Source organism: Harpia harpyja, chromosome 3, assembly GCF_026419915.1.
Source record: "Harpia harpyja isolate bHarHar1 chromosome 3, bHarHar1 primary haplotype, whole genome shotgun sequence".
NCBI classification, from domain to species: Eukaryota; Metazoa; Chordata; class Aves; order Accipitriformes; family Accipitridae; genus Harpia; species Harpia harpyja.
Window position 1 is genome coordinate 54,379,248 of NC_068942.1, and position 18,559 is coordinate 54,397,806.

General features: G+C 41.5%; 1 protein-coding gene across 2 annotated transcripts in view; it reads left to right on the forward strand.

Moving 5' to 3' along the window:
- Nucleotides 1-18,322, forward strand: part of LOC128139759 (signal recognition particle 54 kDa protein) — a 39,067-nt gene extending 20,745 nt beyond the window's left edge. The window contains exons 1-5 of one of the 2 annotated variants that reach the window (XM_052782619.1): nucleotides 67-255; nucleotides 4,405-4,581; nucleotides 13,321-13,387; nucleotides 15,100-15,197; nucleotides 16,030-18,322. In XM_052782619.1, the coding sequence (XP_052638579.1) occupies nucleotides 169-255; nucleotides 4,405-4,581; nucleotides 13,321-13,387; nucleotides 15,100-15,197; nucleotides 16,030-16,242 (642 nt within the window). In that variant the 5' untranslated portion in view covers nucleotides 67-168 and the 3' untranslated portion in view covers nucleotides 16,243-18,322. Of the gene's footprint in view, nucleotides 1-66; nucleotides 256-4,404; nucleotides 4,582-13,320; nucleotides 13,388-15,099; nucleotides 15,198-16,029 lie in introns of those variants that run through there. The other variant, XM_052782620.1, reaches the window with a different exon arrangement.
- Nucleotides 18,323-18,559: the final 237 nt, after the last annotated feature.

The window sequence follows — 18,559 nt, forward strand, 5'->3', positions numbered from 1 at the left end:
CACCCCTCGGGCCGCGGAGGGGGCGCGGGCGGCGGCCCAGCAGGCCGCGGCGGGCCCCAAGCACCGCCCCGGCGGGCGGCGTGGCGGGCGGTGCCGCCCGGCTGCTCGGCTCCCTGGGCCGCGGCGGGCCCGCTGCCGCCCTCCCCCGGCGCCGCGGCGGGCGGGAGGATGGAGCAGGGGCTGTCCGCCATCACCCTCTACTGCGCGCCCGCCGCCGGCCCCGCGGCTGCCGCCTGCGCCATGGAGCCCGAGCAGGTGAGCAGGGCCGGGGCCGGCGGAGCGGCCTCTCCGCCGGCCCCGGCCGGCCGGGCCGCCCCGCCGCGGGTGCCCGGGAGGAGACCGCTTCCGGAGGAGGGCGAGGCGCCGTGGGCCGCGGTGGGGCGGGCGGCGGCTGCCGGGGCCCGGCCGGGGCCCGGCCGGGGCCGATCCGCCGCGGGGTGCGCGGGAGCGGGGGGAGCCGGTTCTCCGGCGGTGGGCGGCGGGGTGCGGGGGGGCTGGCCGCGGGGGCAGGAGGTCGGTCGGTCCGCCCGGCCGCCCTTCCTTCCAGTGCTCTGTAATTACAGTCAGCGCGGCGGGCACGCGTGTCTCGGGTGTCTCCTGTCCACCGGCGGGTAATGCCTCTTACAAAGGAGCCTGATAAATATTAAATGGAGACAGGTCTCCGCTTCCCGCCGCGCTGCCAAGTTCGGGAAGGCCTCGGAGGTGAGCAGGGACACCAGCTCTTAATTAAACGGTGACCTGGCGAGCTCTCCCGCTCCTTCTACAGCCGTCCCTCGCAGTGGCCTCGGCTTCGCGCTGGCTGTTTCATGCACTGCCCCATCACCGATTGTGGTGCCTCTCTGAGGCTTCTTATTCGAGGGTCCCTTTTCTTACGGTCGCCCGCTGACTCTGTTATTTTGTTGTCTTCTGTTTCAGAAAGACTCATGCTGTTTAATTTCAGTTGAAACACAAGGGCGGGAAGTCAAGCAATATGCAAAAACCCGCCAACCAAACCCCCCAAAAAACCCTAGCTGAAAAAACTAACACAAATGAAATCAGTAAGGCAGGCGAGATAGTGTGGGGAGAAATATTTCTCGTTAACTATTGCCAGCCTTCTATTAACTAGCGCTGTCAGGTCAGTAGGTAGATCTGTGCAAATTGAATTACTCCTCTTTCTAAGGGAGAGTGGACATCACAGACTTTGGCGTTTTGGGTCCTGTTGTATCGATACCTGAGCCTGACAGGTTAGAAGATGACAATGTGAATAGTCTGCCCTTCCTATTACTTTCTGCTTTTCTTCTTCCTGTCCTTGATGAAACTTTATGTTATTGCATCACCTAATATTAGTTGTGTGAGCTCTCCTAACTCACCTGCAGGTGTCCAGGCACACCTCATCCTTCGTTGTAGTTTATTTATTTTGGCATTTTGGTTGTGGACTGAAATGCTGGGTGTTGTACCAACACTGTCAAAATGTGTCCTGCTGGCTCTGTTTCTGGCCAAAGGGTGAGATAAGAGAGTGGGTGTAAAGAGGGTAAACAAGGAGCAGCAGTTTCGGACACTGACTTCCTGACAGGCAAGGTTCATATGGGTGCCATAAAGCCGGCAAAAATTCCAACAGGCATCTAAAAGAAAAAGTGTTGACAGAGTACCTTCAGAGTGTTAGCTAGGGTGGCAAAAGCACAAGGGTGACTGGCGTTTGTGTCTAGTAGTTGCTGGAATAGAAGCCAAAGTGAATACATTTATGGTATGAGGTTAAGACAAATGCTGAGTCTTTCAAGACCCATAGAGTGTGTTGGAGAGGGATGACCCTGTGGGAGAAAATGAGGTTGCAATCTGACCAAAGCGGTGGCCTAGAAGAATGATCTTTGTGACGGCTTCTTGAATTGGAAAAGAAGGATCAAATTTGTAAGGGAAGATCAAAAGTGTAAAGCCTCAAACTGGAGATACTGTAACATCTGAGCTGTAAAGTGAGTCTAGCTGATAATTCTAGAATACATCTGCATTGTCACAGTTTTGGAAAGATAAATAAAACTTACTGATTCTGAACTTTCTGCTTGCAACTGGGAGAGTTGGCTTTTATTGATGTTGTGCATGTAAAAATCAAAAGGACAAATGCTACAGTGATGACTAAAACCCACATCCAGGTTTGGGTTTGTTGACTAGGTAGAACCACAGCAACAGCTGCTACGCATTATTTTATTTAATAATTTAGGACTCTGAACCAGATTACTAAGGGAACCAGATTCATTGTTCCTTGATGAATCCTTACTGTCTTGAACTACTGCATTTGTCTGAAACTTTGTACCAGTACCAGCTACGCGGAGCTGCTTACTGTAGGTAGTGTAAGTGGAGTGTGGGATGGGTGTGAAGGGAATTGAAGCCTGCTTTTTAAACTTCAAATATTAACTGCAATTTTTTTCTAAGTTAAAATATTTGAAGCATTTGAGTTAAATGAGCCAAAATCAGATGAAGAGACTGTGCCTTTACAGGAGCTCTAAGGAGAGGCTCACGTTGCTTGCTGTTATTAATCACAGTAATATTTGTGATTCTGTGTTGCAAGAAATAGTGTTCTTCAGCACTGTGACTAAACATGAAAAATGGCATCATTGTATGATGCTAATAAAGGAGTGTGAAATGTTCATAAAAGGCTGATTCTGTGGTGCTCTTTGTTCCCAAAAATACAGAACTGAGTCGCAGTAAGTGGTGCCCGCTTTTACAGCGGCAGCAAGGAGCGCTGCCCGTGCTTAGGTTGTTTTACTGTTTCCAGCATTCGTATTTTTCTAGCTTTGCTGTTCTGCTCCTGCTCTGTTCCAAAGGCTGAAACACAGCAGAGAGAGTGCACTGGGCCCCGGATAGTCAGTTTTGTCTTTCTGCATGAAAATGTAATGCCGTTTCAGCTGAATTACCCCATTGAAGACTTGCCACTTGGTTCTGCTCTGCCTCTCCAGGAAAATGAAATGTGCTATGGTGGCTAAAGAAATGCTAGGGGAAGCTGAAATGACTTGCAGTTTTGAGAAGCGGTGGTTTGAAGGCTGGGAGAGACGATCAATGTGTGCACTCCCTCTCCACACTGTAGACCTCAGCATGTGATCTTTACTTTCCCTCCCTCTTCTCTGTGGGCATGAGAAAAATCTGTGCCTGGAACGAAGGAGGCCGTTCTGCTCCCCGCAGCCCCCTCCTGCCCCTCTCTGCCATGCCCACTGGCTTTCCCAGCTAGCCGAGCCTGTTTGCACTGTAAAGCTAATTTACGTAACCTAGCGTAAGAGACAGGAACAGTGATGCTGTACTTGCGGTGATTATGGGATGTCTTACAACTGTGTGATAAAATGTGTATTTATAAAAATAATTTTGAATTGTCTCTGTGGAGACAGTTAAGGTTGCATAGACAAGAAGTCGAAAATTGGAACGTGCCCGTTCTGTGCAAGCCAAATTCTGTGTAGGCATACACATATCTCATTCCTTATGATACTGTTTTAAGTTACATGAGCTCATGCATTTTTAAAAACCTTTGTGGTACATTAAAAGCATGTGGCTGACATTTCCTGACTTCTGTGTCCTTCTCTGTATGACAGAAATGTTTTCAAAACAGCTTTATGCATTTGATGCAGTAGTACCTAAAAGCTCTACCAAGGTGAAGGCTCTGTTTTGATAGATACGATACAAAACCATACTAAAATTCTTTGGCTGCAGGAGTTACTAGCCTAAAGAATTATTGATTGGCCTTTGAACTAGAAGTATATTTTTTTAACACTTGTGACCCAAAGACTGCATTGTAGTATTCAGCAGCTGGAAGAACAAAACCAGACATTGTACTTCTCTTTTTATATGTCCTTAGCCACAAAACTAAGTGTTGTTCTTTTAGCATGGTCATTTGTACTGATCGCAATTGCTGATGAAAGCCCACAGAGGCCGATTGCTTGATGCATCTTTTTAAAGCTTGAGCTTGGCTGCTTAGTTATCCTTCATTCAGTTCTCTGTTGTGCTAGAGGTGTCTGCCTAAGCTTGCAAAGAGATGGCTACAGCCTATGAACTACTTGATTAATTTCACCAGATATTAATCAAAACCAATGATACTTTTAAATATTAACACTTATGTGCTCATCAAATTATTTAAATAAAAGCGTCATGCTAAGAAACTCCTAAATAACACAGTGCTCTTTCAGAATAGATGTTTTTAATACCACCTGTCCATGCTGAAGTGAAGGCACTTGCCTTTTTGTTATTTTTAGTGAAGAGATAAGTTTTTATGTATCTGCAAACAATAATGTTTCAGTCTTATCTTCTACCTACAGCCAAGCTCTCACAAATGCCCATTGTATATGCTAATCAATCTATTTTAAATATTTCATGAAGTTTTTTAAGGGGGAACTTTTCCAGTTCCAGAAGCATGTACTTGAGATAATGATTTTTTTTTCTTCTTTATAGCAACTTGCAAATGGAGATAGAGGCTTTGAGAATGTGGAGTTGGGTGTCATAGGAAAGAAGAAGAAAATTCCAAGGAGGGTTATTCATTTTGCAAGTGGAGAAACGATGGAAGAATATAGCACAGATGAAGAAGAAGATGAACAAGAGAAAAAAGACTTGTTGCCACCTGTAGATCCTGTAGGTATTTTACATGATTAATTGCTACTTCTGGGTTACTGCCCACATTTTATACATTAATGTTTGTGTCACAAATCTGGTTTAGTATTTAGTATTAAAGATTCCCTTAATTTGATTGGCTCTAGGGACTGAGGAATCTGTGAGAAGTACTCCTGGTAAGTTTTGTCGTGGAGTCCTCCACTAAAGTAGCCCTGTTAATTAGAAATGGATTTAATTTCTTCATGGCTCTAGTCTGTCCTCTCCAGCATTTCCTCCTCTAATAATATTTGCTTCGTGTCTCCTTGATTCGTGCTGTTGTTTAAAAAAATGTGCAGGGAAAGCATTTGTTTCCTTCTGTTTGGTGACAGCAGAGAGTTGAACCTGTAATTTAGTGTTACCATACCAGCAATTTTATATAATTAAAAGAGTATAGAAGAGAAAGTATCAGATGACTTGCAGAAGGAAAGGAAAACTGGTGTAATTCATGATACATAAAAAACAGGTTTTAAAGGACCTGCCTACTACGTGTATGTAAAGTTCATCTGTGTTGTAAGCAATCCGTTAAGATGTTGCTCGACCTGTGAATGGAGTCTCCATTTACTGGTCCAAATTCAAGTGGAGTTTCAACAATTAAAGCTGTCACCCGTAGTGTGTACTGTAGCTGCTAAAATGCATTTTCCTTTTTGTCAATGATTCTGGATCTATACTTAGACGTAAAATGAAATACATCGTCTGTTTTACTCTGTTGGTTTGTCTGACAATCTATTTTGTAGAGATAGTGTATTTGCAAAGCTCACAGCTGTGCGTGCCAGCACTGGCGGCAGCAGCTCCCTGCCCTCTGGCAGTCAGTCCCAGCGGAGATCCACATCCATCCCTTCATCTCTCCACATCCTCAGTCTCGTGTTTCTTTTGCGACACCCCCACGAACTGGTGTCCCAACCACCTCTTTCCTCTACCCTCCTACAAGAATTCTTACCCCAGTAAATTGGGTCTGCAGTCCTATGCCCTGCCTGCCAGTGGGGCTCCCTTCCTGGCCCTGGCTGGGCTTGGTTGCCTGTCCTGAGCTGGAGGTGGAGGCTCTGAAACTGGCTGGCTCCTTCCTGATGTGCTGGAGTGCGGTCAGGCAGCCGGTGGTCTTTGCTTTGTGCAGCAGCTGGTCCTGCCTGGTTGCATGCTGGAGGCGGATGCTGGCGCAGAGCTGCTTGTTCCCCTGCTTCAGAGAAGAGTCTTTGCATGCACGGATACCGGTGCCCTGTTTTCTACTTGACATTGCTGTTGAAATGACTTCTGCACCATCGTTTGGGACTCCGTAATTAAGAAATGTTGTGGTTGAAGGTCTCTATTTACTGTGCAGTAGTAGGCCCTGTATTTATTTATATGCATATGCATCCTGGGAGAGCTTGGCTTTGTTGAAGGAACTGCAGTGAAGGTTTGACTTCTGCTCATTCTCTTCTGAAGAAGTGGTGAACTGTAAGGGGTTTGCTTTGGGAAGGACTGTCAATCAGTTCTTTTTTTTCCCCTCTGTAAAATGAAGTTATCTTGAAGAAAAAAAAAGTGGTTTGAGGACTGAGCTGCAGTGAGACTATGGGAATTCAGCTGGGATTGGGGTTCCTAGCAATTCACAGGTGAAGCTGTTGCATTTCATCTTGGACGGATTGATGGTACTGCTATCTCTTTCTTGCTAGGCAGTTCTTGTATACAACGAAAAGTAACATCAGCCTAAGAGCAGGTAGGATATGATCAGTATAAAATACACCTGAAGTTTATAGATTGAAAATAAATGTATTACACTCACAAACAATGAGTAGATGTTAAGCTGCCTTGCTGGGTGTTGGGGTTTTTTTTTCCTCCTTAAGGATCTACTCAAAGAAATGCAAGAACTGTGAGACTTACTGAATATTATGGCAATGTTCAGGTATCTTCAGAGTCAGATCTGTTCCCCACTATGCAGGTCATGTCAGATATCCATGGATGTGTAAGAGATTTTTTCCCCAACTGTAATTAGCAGGGGACCCGATCTGTATAATTTTTTGTGCCATTTCCTCTCAGTAGAAGAGTTCCACTGTGGTGCAGCGATGGAAGGCTCACGAGCCTTGATGTACGGTGTTGTGAGGCCAGAGACATGCACGCTGCTGCACAAATGGACACTTAACTAAAGAGCCCTCAAATGTGCACAACAGCTGGGAATGCTTTGTGATTGTTCTCCTGCTTTCCTAATATGGATTATTTTTCTGAATACCAAAAAGTATATTGTATGGCACCGTTAAGACTGCTTTATTCTCCTTTTATGTTTTATGAAATCCTTAATTTTTATTACACTTTTTAATAAAAGGACCCCCCAAACCAGAATAGTTTATTGTGGAGCACAGTATGCCTTATTATGTATTGCTTTTTACGTTGACAGAATAAACTTGATTAGACCGAGGGATGCCATTAAGTGAAGTTTACCTTATCTGCTGCATGCTTCATGTCTCCCAGCTGAGCCAGTCAATTGAAGAAATGTTAGTCCAAGCTGAGCTTTGATGTTATAGCCAACAGCTGCCTTAAAAATGTTTTTATTGTAGGATTTCTATAAAAGCAATTAAATAGTCGGTTTGCTGAGACCAGCACGTCTAAAACTTGTTATCTCGGTTGGGATACAAAATGTATGTTGCAAGTAATAGCTGTTTCTGGTCCAATTTATTTTTAGGAAAAGCACATTTAATATTTTGAATAGAAACTTTGCATCATGAAATTTCAAAGCTCAGCTGGTATTGGCATCCTGGCAGCTTCTGAATGAATTTAAGGGAAACAAATATTTTGCTGTGTTGTAAAGAAGCATCTTCAGTCAGTACCTTGGTTTAATTTTGTTTTACAGATGAGCAGACAATGACAATGTCTTTCTTACTAAGCAAGGTAACGTGTATATCTCCTGGTGATATGATAACCAAAGCATTCAGTGTGATATGACTGCTGCCACTTATAACAAAACAAATTCTCAGAAAGAACTGGATCTTAAATTTTGCTTTGGAAGAACGATTCTGATACTTCTATAGGTCAGCGCTCAGTTCATTAACATTCTTGGACTGGAGTGTCCATTCTGTTGTGGTTTGGTTTGTGGTTTTTTTAAGAATGAGTTGAATCCAGAACACAGGGTATGCTTAATAAATTTTTCCCTGGATGTTTTAGATAATAGCATTCAATATTATCTGACTGTTCTCAAATTAAAATTTAAAAGCTTTAATAATATAAATGCTTTAATTTTAACTGAGTCTTCTATTCTGCCCTAAAATTTAGATGCTTACACTTTATATGTAAATCTCCTTTTGCTTCTGTCCACCAAAACTTTATTTTGTAGTAACTAAATTTCTCTAACCTGTTCTAGAAGATAATCTTTCTGTTTATCCCTGGAGGGCGACTTGCTATAAGCTCTTTGTTGCATTCACTTATTACCTAAGTAGGCAGAAGGTGGAGTGTCTTTGCAGAGCAACTGTAAGCAATGTAACTGTTGGTGATAACCTTAAAATTCATCCTGAGAACATCTCTGCAACAAAACTCCAGAAGAGATTTAATTTTATTAACCTTCAGCGCTTAGAAAGATTGAAACACATTCTTGCAGGCAGATTATCTTGATACCCTGTAGTTAAGAGGAGCTTAACTTCAAATAGCAAAAAGTCCTCACTTAAGGACTGTCGAACTCTAATTTTCTTTTAAGAATTTGGGGATGAGGGAGAAAAATAGTCACTGACCAAGTAATAGGTACTCATAATACGGTAGAAGCTTTCTGATGGAGGATGGCATGTGTGTTTCTGATCTTGTTTTCACTGGCTTGTTTTAGATGCCACAGTTTTACATGGTGCATACACTGAAAGACCTTTTATAGCAATGACCATTCAATAATTAAACTAATTTAAAATGCATCTTTGCACAGCAAAAAATTGAAGAGTATCTATTTGGTGGTATATATTAACTCTTAAATACAGGATTTGTTTTTTCTTAAATCAGAAGATGATTCTTTTCCTCATTTTGCCATTTTCTCTGGCAAAAAAGAAACTCTACGTTCTTTGGAAAGTTCCAGTGTTATTAGGGACTGAAATCTGGCAAAAATAAACATAGATGTGGATTGTTTATGAACGTGGTGCACTCAGAAGTTCAAGGGAGCACATGTGTGCTCCCTTTGGCAGCCCCATACTAGGAGACAAAATCATGTTCTGTTGTTGAACCAGAGCCCTCTTGGGTTTATTAATGGTTGAATCCATTATGTTCAGTCTTACTTAAAATGCAGCACTTGGATTAAAATTGTACATTAAGAATTTTTGTAATTTAAAACCTAGTTGTCATAATCATTGTGTTTTGCATTTTAAACAACAAAAGGATAGCTGAATAGTATAATTAAGCATTGTAGAAACATATACTAAAGAGCCTGAAGGAAGGAGAAATACTGTCCCCTTATAATAAACCAGTGTCATGTGTTTTTCATAGTGCTGTCCCTTGATTCCAGTCAAGAAATACAGTATTACTGTGTCCTTGCATTGATTAAAAACTGAACATAAGGCTTCTCTGGCCAAAGGAGGTTGACATACAGTATCTGGATATGTGGTTCTTGCTGAACATCAGTAGGACCTGACTTGGGTACCGTTTTCCAGTATTGCTCAATGTATTAAAGCTACTTCACAGAGTAGGATTAGTTTGTACTGAGCTGTTGCTTAACAGCCCTGTTCATATCACCCAAATGGTTCTGGTTTTCTCCAGTACCTCTTCTCACCTCATGTTTGCCATTCCTACTTCGATCCCCGAGGTGCTCTGGGAAACCACCCAAACTTAGCCTGAGGAAGTAAGGGGAGGGCAGGGGGGGAAAGGAGGATTATTCCTTGGATGTGTTCCCTTGTTCCTGGTTGTTCCTGGTGGTTTACTCTCCAAGCCATCTCCTTTCTCCTGTTGAATTTGTGTGAAGTAGCTTCTCTCATGGTTTTATTTTGCCTTTTGAGACGCTTGAAAGAATGCTTCTTTTTTAAATTGAGGGGACTGGCAAAGCCTTGCTTGGCGAGGGTGAAGAAGCGTCCAGTTGGGCTTTGTCAGAAAGCATAGGTTTCCATGAAGCTGAACTTAGAAGTGCTCCTAACATACCAAATTGGTTTTTAATTGTTGTGGGGGAACAGTAGAAATAGACAGAACCTCTGTGTCTGCTGAGCCTCAGATCTTCCCTACCTTTGTGTTACCACAAACATGTTAGAATATTCCGTGTCTGAGTTACTTCTGTCACATTGAAGTTCAGCTTGTCTTTTCACTCTTAAATGTTAAGGGGGCTTTTTTAGCTTCTTGCTTACAGCCACACAGCAGGCCCTTGTTTGTCCTGTGCACCGTGTGAATGCTTTTTAACCTTGTAACCTCGTTATGAAGGATTGTACAGAGCTTTGTCAATGCCATTATTTGCACCTGTGGCAACAAGCTTTTCCAGCACTTTTCTTGACTTCTTCAACTGAACAAACTCCAAAATGATTGTCGTTAGCCTGTCTGCCAACTGAGCACATAATCAACAAGCTAGAGGTGCTTTTGTGCAAGCAGGATAGCAGCTGGTTTTGCTTACACTTTTACCTTGGCAGGACATTTTCCATACCCACTGCCAAAAATATATAGCATCTGGCTTTTTTCAGCCGCCTCAACTTGAGTTTCTGGCTTGACAGACGATTTCTTGCCGCACTGATTTTTAGAGGCTATGTGTCGCAGAGGAGTGATTTAGGATCCTTAAAGCATCTGTAAAAGTGCAGCTTAACAGAGTTTGATGGCAAGGTTCACTCTTACTACTTACTACATGGGAGAAATGTACAAAGGAAAGTTGAGTTAGAATCGATTTAGAATGATTTGCACAGAGATTGGAGATTCAAAAAGGTAAGGGACACTCCCCGTTGAGTCATGAGGTTCAGAATGGACCCCTTTGCTTTCTAAACTCCTGATGGAACTTAGGTGCGGCTAGATCCAAACTTAGTCTCAGACCTGGTGAACGGTTTGTATCTAAGAGATTCCAAGGGTAAGAAAAACCTCCCATTGAGTCATGAAGTTCAGAAAGGACCCCCTTGCTCCTTCTCGGAGAGGAATCTAGGTGCGGCTGGATCCAATCTTAGTCCCAGACCTGGTCAGCGGTTTATGGCTAAGGGAATTATATGTGCACAATCAATCCTTTATATCACTTAGTTAGGATTTCAAAGTTTAGCATGCTATTGATCACTTACTGATCCGTCCGGGTGTCCAGTGTTAGTTCGCTCTGAAGTTCGAGCCCTCGGTTTCCTGAAACAGACTCTCAGGCATTGAATCTTATAAGATAAATAATTTAATAGAGTGGTACAGCAGCAGGGTCAGCTCCAGCAGGGTGCCTCTGGGGAGGGACCAACCTGAACAAAGAAATCCCTGGGCAATTATACCCTTATAGACTATTCACGCACCCCTCACACGCTCTTCACGCTCTCTTCGCACACCTTCCGCACGCCCTCTGGTCCAGTAGTGATTCTGGTCTGAGATCTTCTGACCCCTTACTGGATTCCTTCACTGGCTCCAGACAGGCTGTTCGTTATCTTGTCGAGTTGCAGGGGCTGTTGACAGTTGTAGCCTTGAAGCCTCCTTATCTCCTGATTTATGCTGGCTCTGGAGGCCCTTGTTTTGACTAAGTAGGTACATGTTCGGTAAATCTAAGTGCAGGTTTACAGCTTGCGGCTGAAGACTTCAGCAAATCTAGCTACTCATGCTAAGTAAGTAAAGCTAAGCAAACAGCATACTGAATCATGCAACGTTATAACTTTAAGTGATTCATTCTATTTAAAACTTACTTATTTAAGCTAAATGACTAATATCTCTTAACACTGAGAGGCATCCCTGCTCAAGGGGAGAGTTGCCTGACGTGCAGTCCAGTTGCCATGCAGGGAGAACTCAAACTGGGCTCATGCAACGATCAGTCACTGGTAAAAGATCTCATTGCTGGAGATCGCCGCCATGCAGCCATGCTGCCTAGCAGGGAGAGCTCAAAGAAGGCTCACTTAGGCTGTCATATTTATGGGATAAAGTGGTTGGCTTGTAGTCAAATTGCATACAATGGGAGAGGTATGCACGAGACTCCTTGTACCCATAACTTTCTTTGTTCTCACTGTGTCGCTCTGATGCTTTGTGGGTTTCCTAGAGGAGTTCTTGGCTTGGCTACGGCTCAGGCCTTTACCTCCTTTGGAGCTTGTACCAAACTACTGCTAGTTTGGTTAAGGAGGGGGTTGAGTGCATCTGTCACACTGTGCTTCGAAGGCACTCAAGTCTAATAGCTTGTGTACGTGCATACTGAGGCCATACTGACTAGTCTCTTAGCTGTATTATTTACAATAATATTGGTTGTCCTGTACAGATACTCAATAAATAAGATCACAGAAAATGGTTACTATCAAACAGTTTTTAGCAACAAGTTATAAATACATACCTAACTGAGTGGAGCTAATGGATTTCGTTTAATAAAAACTGACACTTTTAATTGCTACTTTCCACAAGGAAGGTACCTCTACAGAGATCTTTACTGGGGGGAAATACATAACAAAGAGCTTGCCTGAATACAACAGACTGTTAACTGTGAACATGTTTTAGTTCCCTATGAAATTTGAGTTTGCCTTTTCACAAAAGTGAAAGCCTACAACTTTTTCCCTGTTAGATTGGAATCTGCTTTTCCCCTTCTCCTTTTTATTACATGGCTTGTTGTTTGTTTGTTTGTTTGTTTAAAAGATACAGCCTCTTTCCTTATTGAAGAGGATAGCCTATGTGTGCCCATTAATTTCTAAATTTTAAGTTCCTATGCGTAAGTATCTCAGATTGTGTGGAGGCTGCAGTACTTCCTCTGTGGTGGTGAATACACCATAGTCGTGCAAAGGGCAACCCCCCCCTCCTTGTCGTCCTGGCTTGTCCTTCCTAGAGAGTCCGTATCCTTCCGTTGCAGCACTCCAGTCATGCAAGTCGCCCAGTGCATCTCTGGGATCCCAACAAGATCTTACGCCTGCAGCTGCACACAGATCTCTAATTCCTTGTGTTTACTTCGCATGCTGCCTGCCTTAGTGTGCAGGCACTTCGGGGAGACTTTCTCACTTATACGCAAATGCTTGAGGTGACCCCACTTGAGCCCTGTTTTGTTAATTTTGTGTTCCTCGTTGTTGACATCACCCCAGGCCCTTTACTTATCAGCTCAGTCCATCACTCCCTCAGAGGGCTGCAGTAATTTTCTCCGTCCTTCGTGGTTCCTGGTTTTGTTCAGGTGCAATTCCAAATGATAATTCATATCTGCTTGTAAATACTTGGAAGCAGCCTCTTACTCAGGGACCACTTTGAAGGTTTGGTTTGGTTTTAAACATTCTTTTGCAGTTCTCTCATTATCATACTATGGTACGATAGTACCGTAGAAGGACTACTTGGTTAACCCACTTCTCGGCCTGATGGAATTCAGAACATTATGGAAAGGTCTTTCTAGTTACAGGAGTTACCTTGGGATTGAGTTGGATGCTTGTCATTTCCCAAGTCTGGGAGTGGGAAGCAAAAACCAGTGAAACAAATGTTCCCAGATGTAAACCATGGTTATATTTCTATCTTACGGTGATAACTTGCTTCATGTATGTCTGGTCTAGACTTACTTTAAAGCAAAAATACAGTGGTGGCTGGCAAACAGGAAACATTGCAGATCTTCTCAGTCTGTTTGAGCTTTTGCATGTATTACTATGTGCCATGAACATACAGCTATACGTATTCATGCTACTCTTGTTCTTGCAGACAACGCTCACATGGGGGCCCTACTTGTGGTTTCACATGCTGCGAGTTGCCACATCAACCTTATCAGGTATTGCTTTATTTAATTCTTGAGTAAACCAGTAATGCAATATTGAAAGCCACTGCGACAGACTGTAAATCATCTTTGTAAGCTACTGGCCATTTTTTCAAAAGTATGAATGAACCTGTATTTTAATCTGTGGAGACGTACTCTCTTGTCTTAGGCACTCTTTTTTTTACTTTCAGTCAACAACTCTTGAATGAAAGAACAAACAGAAAATACCCTTTTGCTGAACACTTTTTTTTTTCCCTTTTTCTCCATATGGAGATAGGGTGGTGTTGGCAAGGGAGTATATCAGCTTTCTGTAAGGTTTTGTATGGAACCGTTTTGTGTGATGTTATCTCAAAAGAATGCTGCTTGGAGTAACTAAACTGACAGTTTTTATGAAGAAGACAACTAGAAATTATCCCAAGAACACACCTAGTCGTGTGCTTTACAACAGACTTCTGAGGTTACAAAATAAACAAAAATAAGACTATTGTCAAGAGTCTTAAACTCACTGCGTAGAAGTTTATTTGACCTGTGGACCTCATAAAATTTTGCAAAGTTTTAAAAATGCTTGTCCTAGTCTGTGTTCTTCCCAAGGTGGAAAGTATCTTTAATGGGTTTTTTTGACAAATATTGTGGAGTTTCTGTCATTGTACATCTAATTTGGAGTATTTTTTAAAACTATTGGTAGTCTATTCTATTAATTAACCTATCCTTATTTTTAGAAACACTTTAATGTACACTGTAATTCTATTCCTTGTCGTATCTGTTGTTCATACACAAAAGGTAGATAGTGCTTTCCTTTTTTCAGAAATCTTTTATGAATTTGAAGATTAGTACTTCCTTCTTCCCACTTCAGTTTTGCCTCTTACATTTGTAATTTGAACTGGTCTTTTGCACAGAGCTCTGGATGCCAGGGTATCTATAAAATTAGTTATTGTGAATATCCATTGAAGCAGGCAATTGCTAACTTCTAACTTGTTTTCCCTGAAGATGACTAACTCATTTGCATCCTCAGGCCAGATTTGCAATTTGAAGTGCAATATATTTTGACTTCTTGCTTGCCTTTACTCAATAACCAGTGCTGTAGCCATCATCATGGCAAAGAGACTGACTGACACAAGCCCACCTGTTCCATACTTCTGACTGTGCACCACCTGTTTTCGCAAAGCAGTGCTGCATGTAGCCTCCAGCTTGAAAACTGAGACAGCTGAAACCTAAATATTTTATTAATCCATTAGTATGCAACACAGAACATGGTTAAAACTGCTCCTGACTTGAAGTATGCATATATCAATAAATAACTCTCTAGTTTGCTGGTACCATTAGACTGAAGTGCCAATGCAGCTGGTAGCTATGTATTTTTGTCTAACCTTAATTTTCAGTTAAAGTTCAGTTAAAGGATTATCCTTTAACTGATCCCCTAGCAAAACAAACCTGGATCCAAAGCTGAAACTAGTAGAATTCAAACACACAGTACCACCATCTAGATATTAATTGATTTCCATGTTCCTTTCCTTTTGTTCATTCTTTATCTTAAAGAACAATTATTAGTATATTGAGCTAATAATTATATATAAGTAGATTAGCCTAGCAGATTTTGGTTTTGTCTTTTGAGTGAAGTAGGACTATGGAAAACCGTTCAGGAAAGATGATGATACCTTTTAAAATAAAACTGTGCTTAAGAATTTTCTTCTAGATACTAATCGTATGTAAACCTCTCTATTCTTCAGTGTGTGATTTCCTTGGGGAAAAGATTGCATCTGTTCTGGGGATAAGCACACCAAAATACCAATATGCCATTGATGAGTATTACAGAATGAAGAGAGAGGTATGTGTGTGAGATAGGGTTCTTGCGCTCCTTTTCTCCTAACTTGCCTTCCTTGGTATTTTAAAAAAAGAAAATTGTATTCCAGCATTAAAATGAGGTTTTAGAACCTCTATTTCAGCTTGCCTTCAGTTTTCATTTGACGCATGATTAATGCTTGCTTATCCATCAGCCTTTTCTCACCAGCTCATCAGTCTTAGAACTGGCAGGGTCCTGACCACTGCTGTAGTTGTTTCTCTTGTACAATGCACTTTCAAGTCAACAGCGTGAGAAAGTTGGATGGAGCAGTTACTGGACACTGTAAAGAGGCGGCTGCTTGGAATATACTTTCCAACTCTAAAACTTGTTCAACAAAGTGTCAAGGGTAAATTGAATGGGATGTTACCATTTGTTATAAACCATAACTGGAAATGACTGATAGGTAGCCAGTGCTTTACGCAAAAAACCCTCAATAATCTTCATTTGGAAGAGATGGGAAACATATTTAAAGCTTTACTACTTACTTTTTATTTTTGATAGCTCTTTATTATTAAGAGCTGAAAAAGCTGTAGAGAAGGTAGACCTATCACTGTTGCTATTGACTAAAAACTGCTTATCTAGACATGTGACGTTTTTTCTGTGTTTATTTAACACAGTTTAATCCTCTGCTTTTGGCAATTTTTTTTTTTTTTCCGTAATGGGAATTCTGGAATACACCTCATCTTATGATCAACTAGCGACCATTTTCTAGTGGAACAAATGTCCTTGCCTGGTACTGGCCATGCTCTTATGGAGAAAGCCTTAAAGTGAATGTAAGTAAGTGGTAAACAGTAGCTTACGAATTATCTATTTTTAGGAGGAAGAGGAGGAACAGGAAAACAAGATGTCAGAAGCAGCAGAAAGACAGCATCGGGAACAGCAGAACAAGCCACAAGCTGAAGCTCCTGTCCAGACAGACCAGCCTGAAGCAACAGCATGCACTTCATTTGTGAATGTAAACTTTGAAAATGAGGGAGATTGCCAGTCCATTGGGGAAAATAAACAAGATGTAGTCCCCGTCCCTCCTTAAGTGTAAAGCTCTGTATAATGTAGGAAATAGGAAGTGTCAGGTGTCACAATCTGGCTATAAGAAGCAGGAAAAATAGGATTATACTTGTTCAGTGAAATACAACTTCTAGAATTCTTATTGATCAGGAGAGAGCTAGGCACTGTCTGTTCAGTCTGTCTGCCTAATAAAGGCTGAGGCATTCTGCCAAATTGGCACTTCAGTTAAAATGAAAATTGCACTACAAACATTGGTCTAAAATGGAATGTGTGAGCTAATTTCTGTGTAGAGCAAGTAAAAATGTCTCTTCTTTGAATTGCTGTGTCTCTAACACCTGTGGATTACAGATGCAGTGCTGTTTCCTACTTCTAAATGCCTATTTCTGATTTGCACATTGTTTGCAACTCGGCTCTCTATGAATAGATTAATAGGAATCAATATCCTGTAACTCACAAGTCATTATAATAGCATCTGATTTCCCCTATTTATTGTCACTATTGTATGCATGTTTTTTTTTCTGTTGTTTAAAACAAGAGATAGTTAGATTTAATGTTAATTAGATTTAAGGGTCCACTGACTTTTTATTAAAAAAAAAAAAACAACAAAACTTTAAAGGAGGCTGTAAACACCCTTAACTTATTAACAAGTACCAGCACTCTTGGAGGCTAATAGTGCTCAGCTGCTCCATTCAGTGCTGTAGCAAAGTACAGAACTAGCAACAGTGTAAGATGTTCTCGGAGTACTCCAAGTCCAAGAATTAACAGACCCACCTGCCTGAATACTTTACATGCTTTTAATGGTCCTGGGAAATAAACTCAAGTCTTGCTAAATTATACTGAATGCACTGGACACTGTTGTGGTACCAATCTAGAACTATGAAAACTTTTTTGGACATAGATTACCTGAGTCAGTGTACTTGATTAACCTAAACAGACTATTTATTTAATGTTAAATTACCAGTAAGGGATGTGCCATTGCAGATGTTTCTCCCCGCTTTAGCACAGAATACATAAATAACTATAAATCACAAAACCAAACTTAGGATTCTTCCTTTTTCTTAAATAAACAAAACACTTTGCTGCAATACTGCAACAACAGTAATTTTTATTTTTGCTTAAGTAAGTGAAATGCAGGTAGCTCCACAGCTTTTAAAGTAGCCTCAAATAACAGTTAAGGCTATTTTACCGCAATGACTGTCATTCTACTTGTAGCTTGTAAAAGGTGAATGGTTTACTTTATGACAATCAGATGTTAGTGCCCCAGTCACTTTCTACAGAGAATCGTTCTAGATAAAGGAGCAGAGAATGTGCACTAGTTACCATGTGAAACATTACTTCTGTCCTTGAGATTTCTAAGTAAAATTTAAAAAATAGTCTTCAGTGAAATTTTGTGTTGGGTATCATCAGATGTCCCTGGCCTTGGTCCCACTACCAACTAAGGAGCCTGATGTAACTAACATTAGAGGCCCAGTAACTTGGCTATTAGTTTCCAGAGATCAGTTATGTTTTTCAGACAACCCTCTGCCTGAACTAGTGTCCTGTAGAGCACAAACTCCTTCTCCTCTCATCCGTCCTTAGCATTCCAGCACTACGCTAAATCTTCTGAGGAGGATTCAGTCATCAGCTCTATTCCATCTGTTTTGATACTCTGTTCTTTGTCTCTTTTTGAATTGTAAGACAGGGTGCTGACAGCTGTGTAAAATCATTCCTTAGCCCTGAACATCTGTATGGGAGAGCTTGGTTCAACCCCTGGGGGATACACAGAAAAACAGCTTGTTGGGAGTTCTTATACTGTCAAAGACAGAAAGCTTCACACACCTCAAGAGTAAAACCTTCACAGCTGAAAGATGCTTTGCTTTTCTGTCAAGAAATTAATGTCAGTTGTGTTGTTTTTTCCCCCCTCTCCCTACTATCTGTTGCATCAGAAATGCTCTCACTGCCTTGGGTTTAAACTTCTTTGTATGAAATACTGTATTACTCACTGTGCCTTAACTTAATCCTTCCTTTTGCAAACTATATGAAAGTGGTTACTTTCATAATAGTTTAATTTTTCTGTAAATGCATTAATTGGTTATTTTATATTTAATATAATTTTTGAACTGGAAGTTGGCTATGGCTTTTCATTTAAAACTGTGTGGTCTTTGAAACTTTATGCCTGCACACAGGTGCATGGGCCTGTTCACTGTTTTCATCTTTACCGAGTCACACATCCTGGTGGAATATTCAAACACTGAAATTCAAAATGTCATACTACTCCCACCCCTTCCTTACAATCTCATGTAGTACTTGTTAACAAGCTCAGTGTGTTCAGCACTACCTCAAACTAATAAATAATGCAGGAT